This window comes from Pygoscelis adeliae, unplaced genomic scaffold, assembly GCF_000699105.1.
Source record: "Pygoscelis adeliae isolate BGI_AS28 unplaced genomic scaffold, ASM69910v1 Scaffold85, whole genome shotgun sequence".
Taxonomy (NCBI): domain Eukaryota; kingdom Metazoa; phylum Chordata; class Aves; order Sphenisciformes; family Spheniscidae; genus Pygoscelis; species Pygoscelis adeliae.
This window is the reverse complement of record NW_008824900.1, coordinates 8,153,079-8,179,418: the sequence shown is the minus strand read 5'-3', so window position 1 is coordinate 8,179,418 and position 26,340 is coordinate 8,153,079. Positions and strand designations below refer to the sequence as shown.

At 41.0% G+C, this 26,340-nt stretch overlaps 1 protein-coding gene across 1 annotated transcript in view; it reads left to right on the top strand.

Moving 5' to 3' along the window:
* The window catches only part of PDILT (protein disulfide isomerase-like, testis expressed), a 26,874-nt gene extending 700 nt beyond the window's left edge, over positions 1–26,174 (top strand). The window contains 12 exon segments of the mRNA XM_009324831.1: positions 1,330–1,473; positions 11,714–11,871; positions 14,125–14,285; positions 15,005–15,107; positions 16,089–16,214; positions 17,194–17,239; positions 17,242–17,372; positions 17,374–17,391; positions 18,719–18,839; positions 20,194–20,375; positions 24,204–24,293; positions 26,103–26,174. Of these exon segments, the coding sequence (XP_009323106.1) occupies positions 1,330–1,473; positions 11,714–11,871; positions 14,125–14,285; positions 15,005–15,107; positions 16,089–16,214; positions 17,194–17,239; positions 17,242–17,372; positions 17,374–17,391; positions 18,719–18,839; positions 20,194–20,375; positions 24,204–24,293; positions 26,103–26,174 (1,352 nt within the window).
* Positions 26,175–26,340: the final 166 nt, after the last annotated feature.

The window sequence follows — 26,340 nt, the reverse complement described above, 5'->3', positions numbered from 1 at the left end:
TTTCCCTGAAATTAGCACTTTGTTAGGTGGAGGCTGGTTTGTGGTTTTTCATTAGGTTCATGTTCATTCCTCATGGGGAGGAAACTAGTGGGACCTTTGGAGTAACTAACTTTGTTAGAAGGACTGGCCATCTGAGCCTTACAGAAAGTAAATCACAAAAGCAAAAGCCAAACGGTATATTCTTGTGATGTTACCCATCTAAAAGTTCAGATGCTGCATAACTTCCCACTCCACAAACACGGAGCTGTATTTCCTAGCAGCTTGCTGGTAGCAGAAACTCTTCAATCTGCATAAGACAGCAAAAGCTTTGTCTCTGTTGCTTGGGCTTGACCTTGCTTCATTGTGCCATACTCACTGACCTCAGTGCATGCATCCATTTAGCCTTAAATTATACAAACACCTTGCAAACTAGCCCTCCTTTGGAAGCAGGCATTAGAGACAGGCACAAGCTGAAAACCCCAACCTATTCCATATTTGGAAGGGATATTTGAAATTAAGGCAATATCCTAACTTTGCAGAAGTGCGTGTAATTTGTTCTTTTGCCTCACTTCCAAACCTGGATGATGATGATATAATAAAAATAAGCAGTAGTAGTGTAGGTCAATCTGAAATGAAAACACTTGTATTTTTCCAACAACAAAAACTAAAATACACTAACAGATTAACTAAAAATATGCTTGGATCATACCAAAGATTTCATTAATCCTGAAACAATGTTATGAAACTTTAAATATTTTTAAAACTTTCAGAACAATCCTGTTAGAAATTTCTTTAAAACGTAATGCTTAAGACTTTTAAACACTTTTGAAAGTGTTGAAATTTGGCAAGATAGAGGGTCTAAAGCTATTTGCCAAATTCAGTCTATGATTGTGAACTGTTTTGATCTCTCTGAAGATGCATTATTTTGGTGAAAAAATAATTTATCAGAAAAACCTTAGTCAAGCTCTATTCTCAGCTTTGTAAGAGCTGATTCAAAGCACAGATACATTATCTGGAAATCACTGGCCTCAATCTCAATAGCTCCCTTTGGAGACATGCCACTGAACAGCCTCTGGGGCACTGAAAAACCACCCTGCAGCAAGGCACTGCCCCGGGGATGTAGGAAACCTGAGTCCACAATGCTGAACCAGCTGGTTCATTTGCTGTAACCATTTGCATTGCCACAGCACAAAGAGGTTAAAGATGGGACATGCACCTGCACAGAGAGGCCATAAAGCCCTAATATTTTATGTCCTACTCCTTAAAACAGGCTACTGAAATAAACAATCTATGTGAACATGGAACTATTAAGGGAACTTGGATAATGAGAGACAAAGCAATATTCCCCAGATCACACAGGAAACCTGTGGGGCTGCCAGGAATTAGCTTCAGAAATCCAAAACAAATGCAAGACCCGAGACCTTTCTCTTCTTGACCCACTCTCAACCATGGAGACAGTTAGAGAATGGGGAGGAACCCCACGCTCCTCAGAAGGTAGGATTTGTTCTGTTGCTGTACCAACATGGGAAAAAGGTTGAGCTCCAAACTTTGATTCAACACTCTAGGATCTGCCTTTGGCTTATCTATTATGAGAAAACCCCGACGCTTTCCCTGTTCCATACCATTATCTACTTACCAGTCCCACAATATTTATCAGGAGAGGCCTGCTTTGATGTCTTCTGCCCAGTGACTCCCAAGTCCTCCTAACGCCCTTCAGTTCCACTCTCACCGTGTCCCAGGTCTGCCTTCTTTCAGGCAAGGCTTACAATAAAAACATACGCTGACTTTCTGCCAAGCAGTACCAGGCTACCCTTGGGAGCTGAGCGAAGTACACAAGGCAAGTGCCCAGCATGGAAACAAAGTAATGACCCAGAAATCCGGCACTCTTCTGCCCTCATTCCAACTGCCTTGTGCAACAAGAAAGTAACTGAAGGGGCAGCATAACAAGGGTGAGGAAGGACGCAGGAACAGAGGTTCCCGCCTCTCTCTCGTTTTTGGGGAAGGCACTGAGAACAGTGTCTGAAAACATTGTTGAGCAGCACACAGTGATGTGCCTACTCTCCCGTGGATGCAAGCCCTCCTGCCTGCCCAGCTGAATTACGTGCTCTGTATGCGCTGGGAGCACCTGATCTCAAAGCTCATGTGAAAGGGCTCTTCTGCTGCAGTCCGTGGCATTTCCCCATCCATGTTAAACTGATCTAAACATCACTCAAATGCCTATGAGCACAGGGTATATAAAGCACTTGCCACCAGCAGAAGGTATATCTTACACTAGTGTTGCCTACATGGAAGAGTTTTACTGTTTACACTATACGTCAGCTGAATATAAGTCCCTGTGTTGACTTTCATTGCAGAATATTGTTGCTTTAGGGAAAAAAAAAAAATCCCAAGCAGTCTGACAAAAATCCTCACCACAGGGAGAATAAACTTTGTACACTTATAAGCACAAACACTACAAGCACTGCTGCATACCACTGCAGACTGTAACCAGCTGAAGTCATATATTAGCTTACTCTAGTTTTCCCAAGGACGGCAACTGTCTCAACACAGTAAACTGCCTGAACACAGTAAAATGCATCTCCTACTTAATTTCTCCTCAAAAGCCTTTCATAAACCTTTCCAACTTTCTGTTGCCAGAATGGTTTTCACAGGGCTTTGCAACTGTCCCATACTTCCCCATGCAAGAATAGTCCTCAGATCCCCCAAACGGTACAGTGAAACCATTCATGTTTGAGGCTTTCCCAGGCCAGAGAGGCAGAAACAGCCCACAACATGCTCCAACCCAGGGGTAAAATATAGTGCATCAGCCCACATCAGCAACTCACCATCTTGCGACTGAGACATGTTAAATGTACCCAAGTACACTGTTTCTGCAAAGAAGCAGGTATTAAACTGTTCTCTATTTTCACTGGCAATATAATGGGTTTAAACACAACAGACACATTACAGTTAGGGATAAAGTCCACCATTTAGCTGGAAGGCTAATGATGCACTGGATGGACATACCTAAGGTAGCTCTAGTATCTCCATTCAGGGCAATATTTAAAGCCAGATTAGTCAAATAGCTGTCAAGATTGGTTCAGATATGGTTTAACTTGCCTTACGCCAGACCAATGACCTCTCCAAGTCCCTTGCAGCTCTAGTTCTGTAATCCTTTAACTCGGCTAGTGGCATATTTTGGGAAACACAAAATGGGTGCAGAGCACATGCTAACACCACTTTCTCGCACCTATCAGAAGAATCCAGGAAAAGGCCCAGACCCCAATGAATCCCCAGATCTCTGAGAATGCCTGCTCCTGTCCTTTCCAGTGAAAAGTTTTCAGTTCCTAGATAAACATGGGGATAAAAGGACAAGCACATAAGCAGTTGTGCTGGTTTTGGCTGGGATAGAGTTAATTTTCTTCACAGTAGCTAGTATGGGGCTATGTTTTGGATTTATGCTGGAAACAGTGTTGATAACACAGGGATGTTTTCGTTACTGCTGAGCAGTGCTTGCACAGAGTCAAGGCCTTTTCTGCTTCTCACCCCACCCCACCAGCGAGTGCTGGGGGTGCACAAGAAGTTGGGAGGGGACACAGCCGGGACAGCTGACCCCAACTGACCAAAGGGATATTCCACACCATGTGGCGTCATGCTCAGCATATAAAGCTGGGGGAAGAAGAAGGAAGGGGGGACTTTTGGAGTGCTGGCGTTTGTCTCTCCAAGTAACTGTTACGCGTGATGGAGCCCTGCTTTCCTGGAGATGGCTGAGCACCTGTCTGCCGATGGGAAGGAGTGAATGAATTCCTTGTTTTGCTTTGCTTGTGTGTGTGGCTTCTGCTATTAAACTGTCTTTATCTCAACCCAAAAAGTGAGTTTTCTCACTTTTACCCTTCCAATTCTCTCCCCCATCCCACCTGGAGGGAATAAGCAAGTGGCTGCGTGTTGCCGGCTGGGGTTAAACCATGACAGCAGTGCAGACTTTGTGCTGCCGCTTTGTGTGCCAAGTGCACTCTCATTTATGAAAAAGTGATGTTTACCTTTTCTAGCAGAACATTTGTATATCCAGTGAGGCACTGGGTCAGCCGTAGGATTCCTGCAGCCTGTGACTGACAATCTATGCTGAGATAATGGCATTTAATAGGCAAGATGGGGGTTACTTTTAAAAACAAACATCTCCTTTTCAAGGCACAAAAGCTGAAGGTGATGTTATTGAAAAAAACCAAGAAATTGCTGCCTATGTATACATATAGTTCATAAAAAGGGGGATTTCTAAGAAGCAGGGGAGGCATGACTGATTTAAAATCAATTATATAGATCAAATGGTCAGCTCACTCATAAAGCGAACATCCAAAGCATACTCGCTCCTGTGCTAAGAACTGATTTCAGCATACAGCAGTCTCCTCACCACAGGAGGTGAATGCAAACAGTTCAAAACCACCCAGAACAGGTATTTCTTACAACTAAGCTTCCTGTAGGAACCTAGTGCACTGCTAAAGATAGTGGAACGTGGGTGCCTCATTGCTGTAGGCTTCATCAGAAATCTGTGTCAGTCTTTTAGGAGTAAATCTGCTGAAAAGAGTCACTTAAACTGTTTGCAAAATATGCCTATAAAAATGAGCAGGACAGTGGAAACACATGTCCAGACAGGTACAGGAGTCACTAGATGATGTTCTAGTTGCCTGCTGCAGAGACTTACTGATTAGCATGGGTCCCTTATGTAGGTGTCTCTTACACATGCTTATTTTATTGAATGCTTTGAATAAGGATCCAAACTGTAGAATAATCCTCAACGTTTGCATAGCAGAAGATCTCAAGTGAACTGCAAACATTAGATTAGCTCAATTTAAAAGTACAGAGGTCAGCACAGGAGATTATGGGCTGTATCTCACTGTAGAAGAGAATGGGAGAATTCAAGGTCACACAACAAAGCTTGCAACTGCAGCAAGATTAACATCCTTCCACTCTGATATGTTAAATGTGAATCCATCCTTCATCTCAAGAGTCTTCTACAGAGAAAATTATGTATCTGTAGTGAAACTGTAAAAGCAGCCTACGCAGAAGATGAAAAGTGGGACTGCTAAAATGACTTTGACCATGCCAGAAACTAACAGCAAGGAAATCGGTATTTAGCATGACAACAGGCATATTCACAATGACTTCAGCAATCACTAGACCATCAATATAGACTGCAGAATGAAACTGGAGGCCACCAGCAATTAGCTAAAGAAGGAGGAACTCATCATGGTTTCATATATACTCACTTCAAGAATGCTTTAGGGTCATTAAACACATTATCTATTAGCCAAAATTTTCTCTGTCCACATTTCAATACATTTTAGTTCGGTAAGCTGCACTATGAAAAAAAAGTAGCAGCTTACTCAGATTATTGATGTGCTCAAGAGAAAGAGTCTTTCAAAGTACGAGATTTCTGGTTCTCCTCCCACTTTTGCCATATCCATTTTGTGTGCCTTTGGGCAAAATATACTCTGACTCTCTAAGACAGTGATGATATGTGATGATACCGACCTTGTTCTTGATCCTTACGCAGTCACACTCTAAGTTCTTCAGAGAGGCAGGACTGGTTTCTCACAAAACGTTTTACGTTGCCTAGAACAAGACTGCTAGTGGCTTGAGCTGTAAAAATCAGCTTTTTTGACAGTCTGATTAAAAATCGTTACTCCCTTTCAGTTTGTCAGGCTTTGCTTTCAACGTACACGCGATTTCGCATTAACCTAGTTCGCTGGTTGTCCATGGAAAACAAAACTGACAAAATTTGATTTGCTGACATGAGAGACAGGTAAAATATAACAATGCATTTAAATCCTCAAATACATAGACTTTATTATAGCTCATGAAATGGAAAATGTGGCAATCCTCCCACACCCAACACCCTTCCTTTGGGAAATGAGGGTGTGTATAAGATTTGCTCTACATGACCTTTGGAGGGAGGCATTCTTACAGACATTCTTTTTCATCGGGGAAGGTGCCAATAAATACAATGCTGTTCTTCAGTGTGGGGCCTTCCCCTCACAAAGACAACATGCCAATACTGTCTGAGAAAAGTGGCTGCAGAAATGGTGCTAGAGTCTGCCACCTACAAGTGATTGAAAAACGTGACTGGTTGCAGCTCAATTGTTATCAAAAAGAAAAGAAAGAGTAGAAATTCAAGAGGATACCACACAGGTGCTTTTAACTCTCATAGTTCTGTGGCCCTTTTAATTCTTCCCATATCTGAGCCAAAGAGCTTGAGTTGTTCTCAGACTGGATAATTTCTTTTCAGGATCTTCTGTACCCATGATCAAATGGTGGCAATCTGTTAAGATGCTCCTTTGGAGGTTCACATCATTTGAAAAGGACACTTCACAAAACAGCAAAGACACAGGGTGGGAGGGAATTCAGTGATACTTCCAAAAGACAGGTCAAAAACAGTATCTAGGAAAAAAAAACATAAAAATCTCAAACCCTTAAATTATCTTTCTTTTTATTTACAACACACTAAAACTACTGATAATGAAGACATTCTCCCATTGTTAATACAATACTGTTCCTGAGCTGACAGCCTCTGAAGGGTCTCTTGCTTCTGGCAGTTGTGGCACAGCACACTGGTTTACACGGGCGTCCCATCACCCATGCATGTCTTTCCTGGTGACCTTGCCACCAACTCTGTTACCTCTCATCTGTGTCTGCCCTCGTACTCCACTGGTGCTCAGCTCTCCTCAAGTCTGGAGCCTGTGATGCTGTGTTAGCCTCAGCAGCTGCTTCCTCACCCCAATGCCTGAAGCAATCAGTGTCAATAAAAATCTAAAACAGAGGAAGCGAAACAAAACTCAAGAAAAGGCTCCAAATAAAAGGAGTGATGATTTCCTGCAACACTCAAACGACTTGAAAAAATAAAGCACCTGGGAGGCAAACAGAGAATGAGTGGAATGAAAAGGAATTGATGGAAAGCTGAAGAGGAGTCTAATCACTCAGGAAACCAGGGGAAAGGTGCATGATGGATGTTTCCACATACTTTCTTGGTAGTCAAGGAAACAGTTTTTATCTGTCTGATGAGTAAGGCTGTTCACTCACTGAACTTCTGTCTCAGTTATCAGGTTAACGGTACTCAGATTTCTCCTGGTCTCTGAGTGCAGTGATTACTTTTTGCAGGATGGAGTCTTGCACTTTTCCCAGTTCCAGCCAGGAGCTAACAACTCTACCAACGCTCATTATCCAAGCATGCTAGTTACATTACTAATTACCTGCAACTCTACTTATTCAGGTCATTCGGTGATAAGAGATCATTCTTAAAATATCTGTTTGGAATTGAAATATTTCAGAGAAAAATGGATTCTAACCCCCACCCCCCGACAATCTACATACATGTCTAATGTCCATAAAACTTATTATTCCCTGTATATTCGGGAAGCCTTTAAGTGGCTTCAGCTTCTGTGTCTGGACTTCAACAATTTCTTCTGCCCTTTCCCAAGAGAGTCCCTTTTCACTGTGCAATAAGCATTTGATCTTCCAAATTCCCAGTTATGGTAAAAAAAAGCTATGCAACCTTAGGTTATTAGGCAAAAGTCATTATGCTGAAATTGCCTCTGGTGTAAAACATTGCCTTGGAATTAGCTAGAAGGTGCTGGATCCCTAATTGCTATGTGGCTTCCTGCTCCTTATTCCAACAGCACTCTGTCCAGAGCAATACAGCCTTCCTCTTGGAAAGCCCAGTAACTCGGTCTAACTGTTCTGGGCTAACCCTGCCACGTGCAGTCATTGTGTATCAGCACTCTTAAATTGCATAGCAGGTACCCCATGTTTTATTTAGAAGTCCACATATCTTTGCAATCATTTTAAGCAAGGATATTTATAAAGGCTCAAGACACACTGTCCCTAGAAGCAGCAGTATTTTTATAGGGTAGACATACTATTTCTTATGTTGACAGGTCAGAACTTCTAATAGATATCGTGGTTTTCTGCAGTTATGTCTAGAGCATATCGAGATACAATTGGAGATACTACTACAATTTTTTTTGTGCTGGGAGATAATAACACATCACAAATTTGTTGGGGAAAAGGTTCGTAAGACTATTTTTATAATTAGGAAAAAGGAAATTGAAGTTAGGATAAAATCTCTGTAAAATCAAAATAAATTTATTTGATGAAACAGTAATTTTATGGGCAATTAGAACACAATTTGCTTTGGACTGATGCTGTAAGGCTCATTTACTTTATTTAGAGAAGTACCTTCTATTCATCACCATTGTATCTGAGGGCCCCCTGAACAGACACTAAGTTTTGTTCTACTAACAAGAACCCGCTTTGGCATGTTAGCAGCTGGAGCAGCTGTTCCAGTGACGGGATTTCTGTGAGCCTAAGCCAAGATGGGTTTATATGTGGAAGAATTTGGAAGGCCTATCAGGCTCATATTTTGAGAAAATAACACCATTTAATGCTACTCTTCACACCACTCGCTGTAGCAGTTAGGTGGAAGAAAATGATTGATGGTTGGGATTCAGAGCAAGGATAATGATGAATAATGCAAGAGATGTAACTCAGCACTGAGTTAGATTAGTGGTTTTATCTTTCATTTATTACAACTCATACAGAAATGTTCATACACTTTTTGGTTGTAATTATGTTGGGCAATGTCTTCACCAGGTAGGCTGTAGAGAAGTACATTTGTAATTTTTGAAAGAAAAAAAGACAGTTACTTTGTTAGATTTGTGCTTTGGCACATATGTGTGTGTGCTTGTGTAAGTATAGATCTGAATATATGTATACACACACATATATACACACACACGAACACACATAAATGTGTGAAACCAAGGTTAACGTGTAAAGACAGGATGTACCGATCTATTATGCTGCTGAGAAGAAAAATATAGATGCTCAGATAAAGAATATGCAAGGTAGCAAACTGGTTTTGCCATGGTTTTAAACATACAGTTACCTCTGTGCCAATACAAGAACTTGGATTTGAATTCATCTTCCAAGTGTATAACTGAACTGCATGTTTAGTTCACACAGCCGAATTCATTGCTGGTGTAATTCCACCGAGTACAGAGAATCACCCCAACAAGACAACTTACTCCCATTTACTAAAATAAACATAAATAAATGAGTTACGCCAAACAAGAATTTGGTCCCAAACCTGCTCCATTTGCACTTCTTCTAGTTCGCTGCAATTCCCACGGGTAGCATGCCCACAGAAGTAGGCCAGAGCAATACTCTGTGCATCTAACAATGAATTGTGAATTCACTAAGTTCACACTAAGTATACGGTATGCTTCCTAAACCAAGGAAAAGAATTTTGCAACTTAGCCATCAGAGGGAGTTCATATGTGGCTCACAAAAAACATGGAATAATTTGAAATCTTTGATGGAAAGTCATTAAGCAAAGACAACAATATTGGAATAGGACTGACTTGAGCAATCATGAGAAATCCAGGCCTTATTAGAGTTTTTCCTTCACTGAATGTATGTACAAGAAAGACATTTAAATATTTTTTTGCCTAAAATGATGGACTATTACAGAGTTAACAAAAATTGCATGACTTGGCAAAGCATCTATTAGTGTACTCTAAACAGATACAGTGGAGTCACAAGTTTAATACAACCAACAAAAAAAGGAACCCTAAAGTTTGCCTCCTGAGTCTGTACACAAGCGAGTGCTCTGACTTCTTTAACTGCTGAGCCCCCTGTGGCTGCTGCTGCTGAAAGCTGATCTTCAGTATTTTTAGTAACTTGCTCTTCCTTGCTATTGAATTTCTTAACAAGTTCCTGTCATCTAGACTTGTGCAAACAGCAGCTTCTGCACAAATGCCACTGAAAGCGTGATTTGCCATACTGAACTTTTATTAGAGGTGCTCATACGTGAGAGTGAAAGCACCTACCTTCAGTCTCTGATTAAATCTATAGCATTGACAAGAAAACCTATTTTAAACTGGTAAACCTATTTGACAGGTATGCTTGTGAGAACCGGTGAATACAGAGTATCATAACACGACACACAGAGTCACCCTTCAGCCAAGAGCTGCTATTTGACACACTTATTAGCAAGATGCACAAGTTAGGAAACTGGCTTCTGCTCTGTGATTTGTACAAGATAGCACCAACTTGTTCAGAGCACATATACCACCAATAGTGACTTAAATTACATTTTATTGACTGGTAAATGCTTATGTACAGCAACTAGTAAAATCTCACCTATCGCATATGACTTTTAAACCATTGAGAATTGGCAACTGAAAATGTGCAGCGACCACCCAATGACTTCTCATACAGAACTTGGCATACTTCATACCACAAAAGAAACTGCAGACCTCGCTTAAATCAAGAAATTAACTCAACTATTTTATGGAAGAGGGAAGTTTTGAATGGTTGTCCTGGCAATGGACATAACATGAAAGCCAAATCCTAGGCTTTGTAAAATCATCATTTACAACTCCAAGGCCAGAATTCGGCCAGTAGAAACAAGCTACACAGGCTGTTTAAAGCAACCCAAAACAGAGAATTAACCACATGAAAAATATGCTGAGGGGTTACATTGCTGATAAAAGCTGCAAGAGCTCAATTCTTAATTTAGACAGCAGAAGTCAAGCACTATGTGGCCACTAGATACTGCTCTGTGCTTTGCTCTGCAGCCTATACACTCCAGAGCAGATGCCTGCTTGCTTGACCTTAAAAAAAAACAGTATTTTAAACTAGTTGCAGTGCAGGCTGCTGCAAAATGACTTGATGGCAGTAAAATGGTGTGACTCAATTTTGATCTTGTCATATTGCTAAAATGCACAGTACCAGGACTTGCATCTTTGATAATCCACTTGTACTGTACATCTTGACTCTAACACTTCACAACATACAGATTTTTCTTTTTCATATATAATTTTCATTAACCCTTTGCTGGACTCTTGCTCTGGTCCAACAAGGATGTCATACTCAGAGATAAAAGGCCTACTTTACAGCTGAGATTTTCATCTCCTGCACCTCAATTTGTGGCTCCAATTCCTCTGAAAACATGATAGCTAGAAAATGTATTTTTTAAAGAGACTCAAGATTCCTAAAACTCCTGAAAGCTTGAAAAGAATTTACCAAATAAACAGACTGACTGTAATCTCAGTAAAACTGATAGCAGTAGCTGGGAACTCAAAAGATGGAACAATCCAGAATTAAAGGACAACTTTGACACTTCAGCTTTGTTTCTCATGTCTAAACTGAAAAGCGAAGCTGCAGCACCACACAGGAATTTTAACTTGTCTCTGTGCCTATCAGATCCCTTCTGCAGCACCGAAGGAACAATTTTGACACCTAATTTAATTGAACAGACAGTTCAATAAAATCTGCAATTGGTTTGAAGTCATTTTGGATTAAACGTCAGGTCGATAGCTCTTTATAGCTTACCGTGGTTTTGGGACACATGAAATCTCACAGAACAGGTTTTCTACTTGTCTGAATTTCCTCATCTCTATTCTCCACCTGTGATTAAGCAGTTAATTGGACATACAGCCATTTGCAGAGGTCTCAGAAAACACAGTACCGATCCATCGTTGATCTTCTAGAGTCAGCAACAGTTTAAATGGTGACTAGAACCTGAGGTTGAATTTGGATGCCCCAAGCCCACTTTGAATCAGCTTTGACCTCAGTCCTAAGAAGCCCAAGTCCATTTGTATTCAGCATCCTTCTGCACCTCCACTGCCTCTACCTTGATTGCACACAAGTTTCTGTCATTCATTTTGACGCTCATTTTAACTCTCTTTTCTTTCCACAGGAGTCAGACAGGCCTCAGCCTTTATTACATGGGTGAAAAGAAGAACAGGACCTAGCACTGTTTTAATCAACTCTACTGATCAGGCTGAAGCCATCATACGTGCTGACAATTTGACAGTGATTGGCTTTTTTCAAGGTAATTCACTGAACACTCAAAAGGCTGGTTTCTGTTCCAACTTTGGGATATACTATTTGCCATTGCCACCAAATCCCACACATCCAAAAGACCTAGAACTTGCCTGAAAAACCCAGGCCCTCAGTTTTCTCTGCTTTTTTTTTTTTTATTTAATTGTTTCTATCTACATTTTCATACTTCTAGATAAGCAGCCCAGACAGAGATAAGAACATTTCACACCACAGCACCTTTCCTGAATAGGTACCCAGGCACAGAGACCTACCACTCTGAGAGCAGCTTCTGAGAGCATGATGCTACAAGCTTGTTTGCGCAGCCCTGGGCACAGCACACTTTCCTGTATCCTCAGAGAAAAGGCTTCTGCCAAACCATCCCAAATTTGGTGGCTGGTGGGAAGAGGGCAGAACTATTGACCTACCTATCCTCACTTAAGTCCATCCTTTTCTTTGGAGAGACTTAACCCATTGCTGGTGTGGGTTATACTGCTACTGGAGTCTCCAAATACAAAAAGTTGTAATCCCTGCCCAGAGTTGTAATTGATGTAAAAATCTAGGGTTACCTGATCACTGCATTTCTATTCAAACGTGGTGTAAAATCATAGACATGAATAGTGGCAGGCTGTTCTGGTGAAGGAATGTTCCCTTCCTCCTTAAGTCCACCAAAAAAACCAGTAAATATTGTCTAATATACTGGAGTGCCTTTTCTTCATCTTTCCATCTGATGATTTAAACAACTTCAGTGAAACTCAGGGGTGAAGAGCACAGCTCCATGAATATCATGCTAACTGTGGTTTTTAGCTGCTGCCAGCTAAGAAATCTGCATGGATAAGAAGTCATAAAATATTACACTGTATATGATTCAACTCATGTAGTCTTTTCTCAAGCAAATTCCTACTAGTTTCCCGAGCTGAATAAGGTTCTTAGGATTTGGGGCTGAATGATACAGAACAATAGTCAAGTAAATATAAATAGTCAAATAAATAGTGCAAAATAAATTTCAGCTGTCAAGGCATGCAGAAGTCAGTAAACTAGGAATAGTTTTTTCCTGCTTTTTCAATGTGTCCTTGAAATCTTTAATATCTGAAACATTCAATCAAGGATTTTTTTCTAAATAAAGAGACTTTTATTCTGGTATCTCTCTGCTCAGTTAAAAGCACAGTGTCTGGACTCATACGTGAACTGATAAGGTCCCAAATGTGCTGGCTACAGTGGATAGTCCAAGTTTTATGGATGTGGAAAACAGGATTCATTACCAAAATGCCCCATAGTAACAGAGCTGGTGAACACATACAGCATAATAGGACAAACTGTGAAAATGCTCAGAGTGCCCAGAATTTTGCTTTGCAGCAATCTGCTTGCAGCCATTTATGAAGGAAGGCAGTTTTCCAGTGCTGGGCCAGATTGAGAAGCCCTTGCTATTGCAGTGATGCTGGAGAGTCCCCTGAACCATGCTGATAAGTGTTTGACTGGACTCTGACTTCACTCAGGGGCTGAAATGACAATAGATGAGCATGAGCTAGGGCATGTCAGAAATTTAATGGGTGGAAGCCAACAAAATAGTGTCCAAGTAAATAAAGAGCTGTATTTGGCCTTCTATTAGTCACAGATTGCTCACAAATGTGAGTGCCAAGATGTGTTGGGAGGTCTCACCATATAAATTACTATTCATCTAGCATGAAATACTTGTCTGATTAAATAAAATCTAGAAGCGCTGTTGCCTTTCATCATGCTTATTTACTATTAATTTGGGGGTGGACAGCACAGTGACTATGTGACAGATGTAGGAGTCAAGGTCCCTGCCTTGAAGAGCACTCAGTCAAAGCACCAAACACAGCAGTCAGGTCCTCTTTCAAGCGGAGAGCCCTCCTCTCTAATCTATCACATCCTGCTGGCTCTGCAGACGAGCTGCGGCAGGGGAGCAGCTGTTGGCATGATCCTTCCCCATCTGCAGAAGTCTTTGCAGAGTGTGGAAATGCCAGGGGAGTGCAGGGCAGATGACATTAGCGCAGGAAAGACACAGGGGACCATACACCATCCATATTGACCCAGCCCAGCCAACACTAGCTGGAAAGGTGAACGCACTAGTGGTGTCACAGCACTCCTAGGATCTCCCCTGTTGTGAAGATCTCCCCTTGGAGGTAATCATGGCAAGCTATACCCACAATTACACTCTCTTCTCCACCTCACAAGCCTTTAGGGGCCTGTCTCACCTGTAGCTCTCACTCCTACACATCCTAGCAGGATACAGGACACAGTCTTAAATACTCTTTCTGGGACTAGGAACTTCACAATGACAGTGGGGAACTTTTCCGTGAGACGGCAAGAGAAGTGCCAGAGATGCCTTTCGGGATGACAGCCAGCGAGGACATCTGTGCTAACTATGGCATCCAAAAGAACACTCTTGTGTTTAAGAAGGTAGGAATGCAAGTCTAGCAGGCAAGGTGCAGTGAGCTGCCGTGGCAGCTTTGGGCTACGGAAAGGCAGTTTGGGAATTTTTCAGGTTGAATAATTTCCTAGCTGAAGTTCAAACAGCTTAACACAAAAAATATTGCATTTACAGACAAGAGAGACAAGCAGGAGGCAAACAGTAACCTTCGGACAACTGATATTTTCAATCTGGCTGCCTACATGCAGGTTCCTAATTTATAGTTAAGGATCTGGATAAAATGGTTTTAGTTTCCAACCCACCATTCTAATCAACATGTGCTGCCAGGTTCAATGAGTTTTGCAGACGTTCAGTTCTTTTCCTTTGTGTTGCTTTTGGCCAGGAACCTTCTTTTCTTCCAATCCACAACAAAAGAAGTGGCCAACAACAAGAACAAAACTACACAGAAGTAGCACCAACATTTAGGCTATGAAGTAGTCAGACTAAGGATGTCCTGAGTGAGAGTATGTCACAGACAGTGTGTATAAATATAGAAAAGATCTTTCAGTATGTAAAGATTACTGAGCAAATTAAAACTATCAGCTCTACCTGGAATTTTAGCTATCATCTTGTTCTGTAATCTAGCTGTGACATTCATTTTACAAGTTATGTAATTTCAGTTACTGAGGATCATAAAATAGCAAAACTGAGAACAACATTTTAGAGTAAAGACAGTCTCTTTGCTCCTATAGTTGATAAGGCCAACAACCTCATAAAGTTCACTGTTTGTCCAAGGGACAATAATGAAGTGCTTGAAGATGGCAGACAGAACAAACTGGATCTAACGAGGCTAATCAAAACCTTTACCTTGGATTTGGTCACTGAATATGATCTTGAGGTACGTGTATTTCACTGTATTAACAAAAGCCACAGGAGAAAGACAGAAAAGACAGGAATCAATGCAAAAAGAGACCTAGGGAGCTATTCTGCTCCTTAGTGTTTGACTAGGCCAACCCTAAACACATCTAGAAACACCAGCAGAACCCAACAGGCAGCTCTTGGTCTAATCCAGGCCAAAGGATGCTTCCCTCTGGCAAGATGCTGTTTCTTAGAGGAGACAGGGAACGGTTGGCCAAACAGTGAACTTGCCTGAACATGCAAACACCTCCCTCCTGTGGAGCCAACACAAAGGCCTGGGCTGCTTCTGCAGCAAACTAGGTAGGGTGGGAGGTTGGAAGGTCAGTCCCTATCCTGGCTCCAACCCTTCCACTCCCATGCAGCAACCAGGTCCTCTGGGCCAAGACAAGGAAGAAAGAAACCAGCAATAACTGTTGGTAGTGCAGGTAGGAAGGGAAAGACATGGAAATACCTGCTTGCCTGGGGGACACCCCATTGCCTCTAATCATGGGGTGGCATGAGAAAAAGGGCAGCTTTGTGCAGGGAAGGAGACATAAGCTGCTGGTGCCACCCAGAAATGAAGGAAGTACCCCAACCAGGTCTAGCTCCTACAGCTGCTGCAGTTGGGCCTCCTTGGGTAACGCTGCCTTTTACTTTCAGCACATCTTTAGCATTAATTCTTCAGTGTATGTTATATAGGAGGTCAGACTAGAAGATCGTAACAGTCCCTTCTGACTGTAAAAATCTATGAATAACAATAAGGTTTTTCCTGGAACAGAGAAAACACTCAGCAGCTGCTGATTCTTCTCACTATCTTCTTTAAAACAATGAAAAAAATCCAACGGTTATGGAAATGATTGGGAACTCAGTCTTAAAAGTAAAATTTGCAATAGCAGAACTGAATGATACTGATACTCTGAGCCTCTGATTCACTGTTCTGCTTACAAAGAGTGGAACAGATGTTGAGTCTTTTGTTTCCCAGACATCTGTGAAGATTTTTGATGTCCCTGTTGAAAATCACATCCTGCTGTTCACCCCAACAAACTTGGAGACATTCAATGCAATTCATGAAAACTACAAGTCTGCTGCTGTGGAATTTAGAGGAAAGGTTTGTAGCGCTGAATCCTGCTTTGCAAATATGAATGCCAAAAGATCAATGGAAAAACACGCACCAATGTTACTGGTAAAAGTACACTGCTGTCAGTCCATCTTTAAGTCTACCAAACCATTTAAAAACAGTTTCAGTAACTATTCTTTGAATTTGTTAAGGACACAAACTGAAAAATAAACTTCACTTGAAAATGATTCTTTAAAATGCAAAGATCACACAATCCAACACTAATTCCACCTGCTCCAAATAAACCTGTTTCTGATTTCACAAACAGACTTTCTAGGAGCAACTTCCAACCAAAGATAGTTTTAGCAAGATTCTGGCAATTTCTGCCAGCACCAGGAAATGCCATGAGGATCACAGGATATTGCCTGAACCAAGAGCTGGAACCAGCTACAAAACCTGAGAAATATTGCAAGGCATCTGCATAGCCTTGCTCGCAGCACAAGTGTTTGCATGTGTATAAACAGGTATAGGCAGCCATACACAGAAGTATTTCAGTTTTCCATTGTCAATCACTGTGGTGCTACTCCTGCTCCAAGCACGTGAGACACTGAAGAATGGCAAGTCATTTTGTAGTAAAATATCACACATTAGTATTGGTAAAGACATACGGATTACAGGTGTTTCAGCTCTTTTGTACTGTTAAGATTTATTAGGAAGAGCAACAAAAGCTTTGAGGGGTAATTTAGAAGTGTTACTAAAACAGGTGATAGCAAACTATTGTGAAAGGACAGAGGGAAAAGCTCCATTCCTTTTAGCTGCTTTAGCATTTGTTATTAACTAGGATCAAGGTATGATAAAGTCCACAAGAGGTGCTGGTTGTTGGACTGAGACCAAAAAATGGTTCCATGCAATTTCTTGCATTTAATGTTAGATCCTAACCCACTGCCAAACTCCATGGTCTGTTTCTCTAAAATCACTAAACCAAAGCTGGAAGACTCAACCAGATGTATGACTCTCTCTTTATTATCAGATAATGTTTATCTTGGTGGATACTAATGAAACAAGGAATGGACGAGTTTGAGTATTTTCCTCATGAGGGAGGTTGACGTTCCCGCCGTGAGAATCCTAAATCTGACAAGCAATGCAAAGTACAAAATGCCTGCACACGAGGTGATTGTGGAGAACCTAAAAGAATTTTGCCAGAGCTACCCTAAATGGAAAAGCAAAGGTATGTCCATTACTAATGAGACGCCCCTCTACTACACCAGCTAAAACTAACAAATTTTCAAAACATCCCTTTTTTTATTAAAACAGTGTGCTGTTCCCATCACTCGTTTACTAATTTACTCTCACTCTGATGCATTCATCTACAGTTGTTGACAGAGCATTCCTCTGTATTTAACAACTGAGGTAGACTGTAACAAAGTTCTCCAGTCATCCTATGTAGAAACTGGCTAAATCATTTATGGCCCAATATTTTAGTTGATTTCAGCTGATGTATTTTAGTGGTTTAAAAACTCCCTAGGTCTCAATCTTTCCAATACTATAATGGAAATATTTCACTCCCTTAGTTGGAAGAGATGCAAACAATGATTGCAACGGATTTTGAGGTTACGGAGAAGTCTAGTAAATAGAAAATCAACAGTTTCAGAGTGGAGTAAGATTTCGTATTTGTTGTAAGCCCCTTCCACTCCCATACTTTTCACAGGGGGGATCATTCTCAGTGGTAAATACAGTATTTGTTGTCATAATGAGGCATCATCCTCCACACTCACGTGAAAAATACTTTAAAATGTTTTGCTTATTCAGTGCTCTTCAGGGTGATTTATTTTTGTTTCCATCACGAGGAGAAAAGATGAAGTAGTCAGTCTGGCAGCATGCAGAATTTAAGAGATTTGAGTAGTAGATCCTGATTTCAAGCAATGTTGGAGGGGGGCAGAAGGACAGAAGAGGTGGGGATGTCTCCTTTTCTCCACTAATACCTGCTTGAGTGGCACACTCCCACCAGCGAACAGCTTCCATGGGGAATGTGTGCCTCTCTACTACTGCACTGTGGTGTAAAAGAAAAGAAATTGCCAGCTAATACTGTAAATTGTAGGAGTCATGTGGGGACTGTGATCGGTGGTGAAGGCAGAGATTTAAGCAGCAATGCACACTTACTTGTGTGCTTTACATCACTTTTGAGAGCCCACAACAGGCAAGCTTTTCAGTAGTCTAGCTTCTGAACACTGGGCAACAAGAATTCAGGACAATTAATGCAATTGTGTTCCAAAGGGTCATTTTCAGACAATCTACTATGGAGTCTGTATTGAAGAGAGGGACAAGTAATTCCAACTACCAACTATGCAGGGGTGCAAGAGCCCAGCTCCCTGCTGAAGGGAGAGAAGGTGGTAGCATGTGAAGGCTGGCTAGGATGTAGAGATATAAAAAATAACATACAGTAACAGTGCACATTGGGTAGAGAAACATCCCATCGGTCTGACACTAACTTGAGCTGGAGTACAGTTTCTCAATGCTCCTTGCACTTTCACAGCAGTGTTTCTCTTTCTGCTTAGCTATATCTATCTAGTGAAGAAGGTCCAGAGGACAGGGACAAGATGCCTGTCAACGTGCTTGTTGGGAAGAATTTCAACAGGATTGTCTTCAATAAGACCATGACTGTGTTTGTCATGTTTTGTAAGTGGTGGTGTTGTATTCAGATTTGAAGTTGCTTTAACATGATCAATTGGAAGTGAAAAACAAAAGCTTATGCTTACATACCAAACTGATCTTTGCACTTTACAGAAGCTGAGCTTAATGAATTTTTGTTGTCCGATGAAAGCATTGAAGAAAAATTTGTGTCATATCTATGGAAACACTGTGATACCTTTGCTGACTTAGAGTGTCACTGGATCCCTTAAGTTAATATTTGTAAAGGCCGTATCAAATCTGTGTTGAAAGACAAAATGACACTAGAACATCATGTTGTACAATGGAACATTACAGCGTGCTGTACAGTATGAGTCAGGCTGTCTTCCAAGGACAGAGGGAGAATTAAGTGAGGTTGTCTGGTTATAATGCTCCAGGATTAAATCCCAGAGAGGAGTCGTGGTTAGCAAATCGTAACGCCTTTTATCCTCCTCTGTCTGCAAGGGAAGTGGCTTTCCTGCTTGACTCTTCCCAGCAAGAAACCACTGCCCTATCCCTGTACCAGCCAGCAGGGATTAGTTTGTGCCTTAGTTACTTCAGTAGAGCAAACATGCAGCATTAACTGCATTAATTTCTGCATTCCAGAAATTCTTAAAGGTACATTCCTGCAATCCTCCTTGTTGGCTGCAGCCATTTCATTCACGCAAGTAATTTTTACATTTCAGTATCATGAACAAACTGATCTAAGCAGGAATTGAACCAAGTCCTTTGGAAATGAAAGGCTGGTAAATGGGATATAGTGTATTCAGGAAAGTGCCCTAGAAATTTTAATTCCATCTGAACTAAGTATGAGCATTTTTCTCATGACTGAAGGATTGCAACCGTACTGTATACTCTTTAAGAGGATACTGGGTTCTCAGCAGTTAGCCTTTTTGTTAACCTGCATGAGTGCAGTGCTCAGAGTCAAAACACCACCATACCTCAACCTCCTCCTTTTAGTGTAAGCATAGCATAGTTTATGAACACAGTTAATAGTACGCAGAAAGCATTTTGTGCTTCTGGCAAGTATTTCACCATGGGAATGATGCAAGACTTACTTGGGTTGCGTTGGTTATCTGGCACGCCTCTCCAGCAAAGTCATATGAGAAGTGGTGTGTGTTTGTTATAGTCATAAAAGGCTAAACAGAGCTAAAGCAGCACTGCTATCAGAAACGCATTAGTGAGTAGCTAGTTATCACTACATGAAAACTCATGAAATTCACGAAGGATGAATGGTTTCAAGTAGAGACTGACCACAACTGAAACCCTATTAACTTTAAGGGCTAAATGGGTCCCAGTGATTGCACCAGCACATGCTCTTCTGCCAGATTGTATCCTTCTACTTTTATTTTTAAATTTGCAGATGCACCTTGGTCCTATAACTGCAGAAAACTCCTGCCAATCTGGGATAAGCTAGGAGAGCAATATGAAGGTTGCAAAGATATAATCGTTGCAAAGGCAGATGTCAGAGCAAACGACATCCTGTCCGTTGGATTAGATTGCTATCCGTTCTTCAGACTCTTTCCTGCTGGACCAGATTACCAGGTGAGAAACTGTCGGGGAAGAATGTGGAGACACAGCTGCACACCGAGCAGGGATGTGTGTGTGTGTGTTTGCACACATGCACGTGTCACGGTGAGAAGGAGCCCTTTAAGCAAGAAAGCTTTGGTCCTTATCTACTCAACATTGCATTCACTGCTGTCAAGAACCTGAATCAGAAGACGATAGAAGGGTTTCTCCTCTCCTATGTGTGAGGCTGTGGCAAGAGCCCATTTACTGTCTTGGACCTACAAGTCATTACAGCCTTACATTCTGCTGTTTAACAACCTCCAATCTGCCTGTTGGGTTCTAGCAACAGTCTCAACTCAGAGTGAACTTACAGATACCTCCTCATCATTGCAGTGCCTCTTTACTTCAAACCATGACAAGAGATGTACTGTCATAGAGCTACCCTGTGCTAGTTGTTTCTGGAGCAGGTACGACTACAGCCTCTAAAATGCTGGTACTACTCGTGTTATATCCTCTACATTTTCACAAAACCCAAATCCCAAAACTTTCTTCTATATACTTATGCCAGTAATTTTACCTCATTCCAGTATCACAGCCTCAATTGGGAATAAATATTTGTTGTCAAGACGAATGATCTTTACAATATGCTCCCTAATGCATCAGCTATGTTACACAATAATAAGGAAATGCTGCTGAAAGAGGAGGCAAAGAAAAATATTAAATAGTTACACTCCTCCATCTACATAGTTAATCTAATTAAAAAGAAAATATCTCTGAAGCAAAGAAAAAATTAAATTCTAAGATACTGTTATAATTAAGACATTACTAAGCTTTTCATTTTTCTTCTTAGTCCTAAACTTAAATTAAATTCTAAGACATTTGCCCATGTCCTCATTTAATCTTTGAGGGAGAGATTTTCCTCTTGGATGTGCATGCACAGCTTCTAATGAATTGAACTGCAGTCCTGCACACTCACACCGTGTTTAGTCTTTATGCAGAAAAGCAGAAACCCATTAAATGCTCATAATAAATGTCAGTTTGTCAAAAAATATCAGTAACAACTTTCATTAACTATTAAGGGATTGTTTCATACTTACAAATACCCTGAAATTAAAGAGTATTTGAAATCTCAAGTTCTTCCTTGTGCACCATGTTTTTATATTAGTTCCCTCAACTTCAGAGATTTTAACTTGTACTTGACTACAGTGCAGGTGTCCTGTAGACATCTGCAGTCTTGCAGACCCAAGTGTTCTGGCTTTCTTTCTTATAGCACTATACGAACAGCTGGCCACAGACATCTTTACTCACTACAGACAATCATAAATGATCCGAGAGACACTCAAGCCATTAACAGCAACAGCTCTCAGTCATTTCCTACCCAGCCAGCAGTTATACCAGGAATTCTCCCATGTATACTTGTCCTTTTCTAGAAATTAACCAAAGTCAGAGCACAGGATACAAATGTAATATCACAACGTGCCAAGGCTCAGAGTTATCTGCTGTGTTTTTCACTGTATAGGCACTGCCCCAAAACTATGATCCCTACCACCTTATTCTAGCCATGAAAAGAGCAATAGAAGGGACTTGTGGCTGAAGATAAACTGGTATGTTCAGAATGAAGAAAAAGAGGAACAGCAAATATATACAGTCCAACAACAACACCTGATGCAACCTTGATTTCACAGACATCTTTTCTAGCCTTCAGTATTTTGCTAGTGTTAGAAACAAACACATGAGCTTTCCAATTACCTCTACCGATCCTTCGCATTGTTTAAGGACTAAGGGTGAATTGAACGCTAGTGCAGAAGCAGAAGGAACTCTAAAGATGAAATAACTATCATAAGACTCTAGAAAGCACATCAAAATGCACGTAAAGGAGACTCTAGAAAGCACATCGAAATGCATATAAAGAAGTCTGAACCTGCGCCTGATAAACCAAGGGAAATGTGGCTAACAACACAACCCAAAGCTGTTTTCTAGAACTGGGTTATGTTCTCTGGCCACCACAGACACTCTTACAGCTCCTTAAAGGCAAAGCCATGGGCAGAACACATTATTATGCAGTGTCTTCCGAGCACTTTCACCTGATGAGATCATATTAGATACTACCCTCCTCTGAACAGAAGTACCTGCTAGGTCTCAAGGCTATGAACTGCCTTCTTTACAGTGGACTGTCACTCTTTAGTCTGTTTAAGAACAGGTTCAGCTTTTCCTGAAGTTAATGACAAATCACCCTCTTACTTTCATTGGATGCAAAACCAGATGCATGACAACATTTTTAAATCAGGAGCCACTTCAGGTTAACTGGAGTTAAGCGGAGTCGGATAAGCTAAGAGACCTAGATCTATAGGTGGGCATGTGCCCGGTTTTCCAAAGCACCAACTGAGTGTTTCCATGCTGGGGAACAGTTAGAGCCAGAGCTGAAGGAACAAGAGAGTGAATCTGATGAATTACATGGAGGAGGGAGTGACCAGGCATCATCTGAGCTCCATCTGTGAAGCTGACGAACAACTCATCCGCTGCGTCATCCACTCCAAATTTAAAAGCAAAACATGCAGTCTTTCAGGTGGACTTAAGATGATTCTATTTGTTTCTATGGATTAAGTGAGAAAAATAACATTTACATACTCTTACGCCCTGATTACTCTAATGAGAAGTGTTGAAACATATCCTCAGTAACCAGTTCAGGGATCAGCTGCTTCTCTGACTTTATAGGTCTTCAGGCTCTGAGAAATTGCTGTTCCAGCCATCATCAGAGTCAATAAAAATCAAGACTCATCTGAGAATATTAGTTACCTCTGGAGGAATCAAATAATCTTTCTCAAGAAACTTAAGCTTGCAAACATAAAAAAATAACTTCAAGGCTGCCACACTTTTTATTACACGAGAATACCTTACTGAACAGAAATATCAAACCTGTGTATACTTTTAGTGAATTCACCAGAGAATGGAGGTGTTCTGTTTACAGTCCCTTGAACTCAAATCAGGCAGAGTAACTAGTGTAAAGTAACACAGCATTATTGGTCTCAGTGGGAGTGAGCGAGCTTAACCCAAGTGAGAATAGGCATCTGCCTATTTCTAAATACATTCAGTTAACAGCAGACAACTCCCAATGTCATGCAAACGAGCTTCTACAACTTTTTGTTAAAAGACTTGTGCAAGATCCTTTTATACTTCCAGAGAGCAAAGGGAGGATCTTTAATAAACAGTATGGTGCCTAGACCTACTCAGAATTTAAAGCTCTAAACTGAAAATGCTTCTTCTATTAAACTTCCTCAGAAGAAAATCCTCAGTAAACCCCATCTTAAGGTGAAGTATAAGAAAATTAATGCCACTGCTCATCTTCCTCATGTTCTTCCAAGCTGTGCAACAGCTGGTACGTCTGGACTGTGTATTTCAAAACTTTTTCAGAATTTGAATTTCCATCAAAATCTTTAGACAGCTTTGAATATCATGGCTGGACACTTAAAAGACTCTGCTCTTCAAAGTATCTTGCAAATGTTTATTGTTAAACACAGAAAAGACACTGATGTCACTAGTTGGCAGGATCCCAGACCAGTATTATACAATAATGGTTATGGGTTTTTTTGTTTTGTTTTGTGTGTATGGTTTTTTTTGGGTTTTTTTTTTTTTTTTTTTAAACACAAATCCTTTTTTTCTTAGGGATATACATCCGTTTCTTCTTTACACTTGAGTTTCAGGTGACATTGGAACCTGCTGTGCCTCTGCCCTCACTTTCTAAACTGCACACAAAAGACTGGAGTTCGGTCAGTGTAAAGAACTGAAATCCTCCAGCTGATTATGCTGTTTTTTGCTAGCATTTTGTGTACAGAATTAAATATTTAACCTTAAAACTCTTTTCAGGAGGTGGCCTATGCCAGGGAGCATACTTTGGAGGCATTCTCTGAATTCTTAGAAGAACAAAGCAAGACAAAAGCAGAACCAGGAGAGAAGGTAGGCATTTGATCCAGACACTGACTGATCTGCTGTGTAGTCATCCAAGGCATGTTCACAGCTTGTATAGGCATACCTGAACTGGCTATAGCATAGCCACATGTGTGGGCTTCAGCCACTGCTCTTGTCAATACTTGGGTGGTTCTTATCAGCTCTTAGCTCATTTCACGCTGACAAGGCTTGGCATGACCACACTAGCTGCAGTCATATACCACTGCCTGGCAGGCACATGCCCACTCGCATCCTTGTTTTCATCACACAAAAAACTCCTCTCCTACGGCTCACGTGATCACCAAGTCACTACATTAACACTCTGGTAGTGAGTGCTGCATGGCAGAAAGGAACCTGCACCTTGACAGGTGTAAGCAAAACTTTGTCAGGATTTTAGCTGGGAAAAAGAAGCCCCAGCTAAGTTAGTTTCAGCGATAGCTGGAGTGGTTCAAATATCCATTGCCCACCTCATCCCTGCCACATTCAGTGCGGCTTCTCTTCTTCATAAAGCAAGGGCACAACTGAGAGCAGACACTGTCCCCTCTCTTGGCAATCCGGTCTGATTATTGTCTGATTCCTCAACCCTTTTTCCTCCACTGTAAATCAGACCAGATAAGCATTAGCTGTCCCAGATTTAGCCTGTTACTTAATCCCAGACACTTCATTGCAAAAAGACATACTGTAAGTGAACCATGTGATCAAGCTCCACGCAGACAGCTCTAAGCAAAAGAAAAAAAAATTACAGAGATGGAGACACTGTCCACCCAGTATAAGAATCATAGGCCCATTCTACCTGGAAGTGAAGTAGATCCACAGGGTAGCAAGAGTTGTCATTAATGCTCTTTTCAACTAGTAGGGAAACTGTCTGTGGGTGGAGAAACAGTTTTGAGTTTTCAGACTTACTTCCACCAGAGGTTTTGATTTGCTCCTGAATTCACTCACTGCTCAAATAGGTGGTTACAGATGGAGAGAGATGACTGAGAGATGACAGATGACTGAACTAATATTGGGACACAGAAGTCTGCAATGAAGGATCAGACACCCAGCTCTGCCCAGTCATTGTACAATTCTGTTTTCCAATACCAAAGCCTATGTTTGGTGTATGCCTCTGTGGCATGTTCTTTAGCAATGTGTTTGAAGCAGATCTGTTGAGTCCTACACGCAGTCTTTTACATACAATGATAGAGCTGTGTATATTCTGTCATCTCTTCTTCATGCTTTATTTCACATTAAAGAACAAGTAAAAAAGCCAGTTTAGGAAACATACCATTCAAAAAACATGCTCTGTGTAGCAAAAGGGGTAAGTAATTGGCATTTGCTCATCTGTTCACATTCTCCATCCTTACCCAACACCCACCAAATTTTCCCAGAAGACTGCAGTATTAGACCATTTGCAGTACAGCGCTTAATGTGAAGTCCCCTGTTGGAGTAACGCTTCATCCTCACCTCAGGGCATTCACAAACACACAAACAAGATAAATAAGAAGATAGTTTCTTTTCAGATTGCCTAGGAAAGACTGTCTTATGCCTGTCATCTTACCAAACAGTTTTCCAAGTTCTTGTTAAACCTTCACACAAAGCCTCATCTAAGCTTTGCCATAAACCAGTGTAAAGGTTTGAAAACAAAACATATTTTAGCAACAGCTGCACTACTTCTGACCTCATTAACAAGCCCTCAAGTTCCTTGGTTGAAAAGATGAAAATCTGCATTTCGTATAATCTTAAAAAAATTTTTTGAAGTAAAGAATTACTAGAGCAATTCTCTTTGTGAACATCAGTAATAATCAGCTTTGCTCTTGCATTTCCTTTTTTGAAAAGGATCCTTCAGGAGGAATCAAGGAGGATCTCAGCCAAAAAGAGGCTGTAATAACAGAGAAAGAAGAACTTTAGTAGTACAAAGAAAGAGTAAAATTCTGAGGATTGTGGGGAATCCTTCCTGGAAGGAACTCACTGGAAGAATGAATCATCTCAAGTGAACACAGAGCTGGATCAAAAAATAAAAGTAAAGAATTCAGCATCCACAGCTCATTATGTGTGACACCTCTTCTGAATCCAA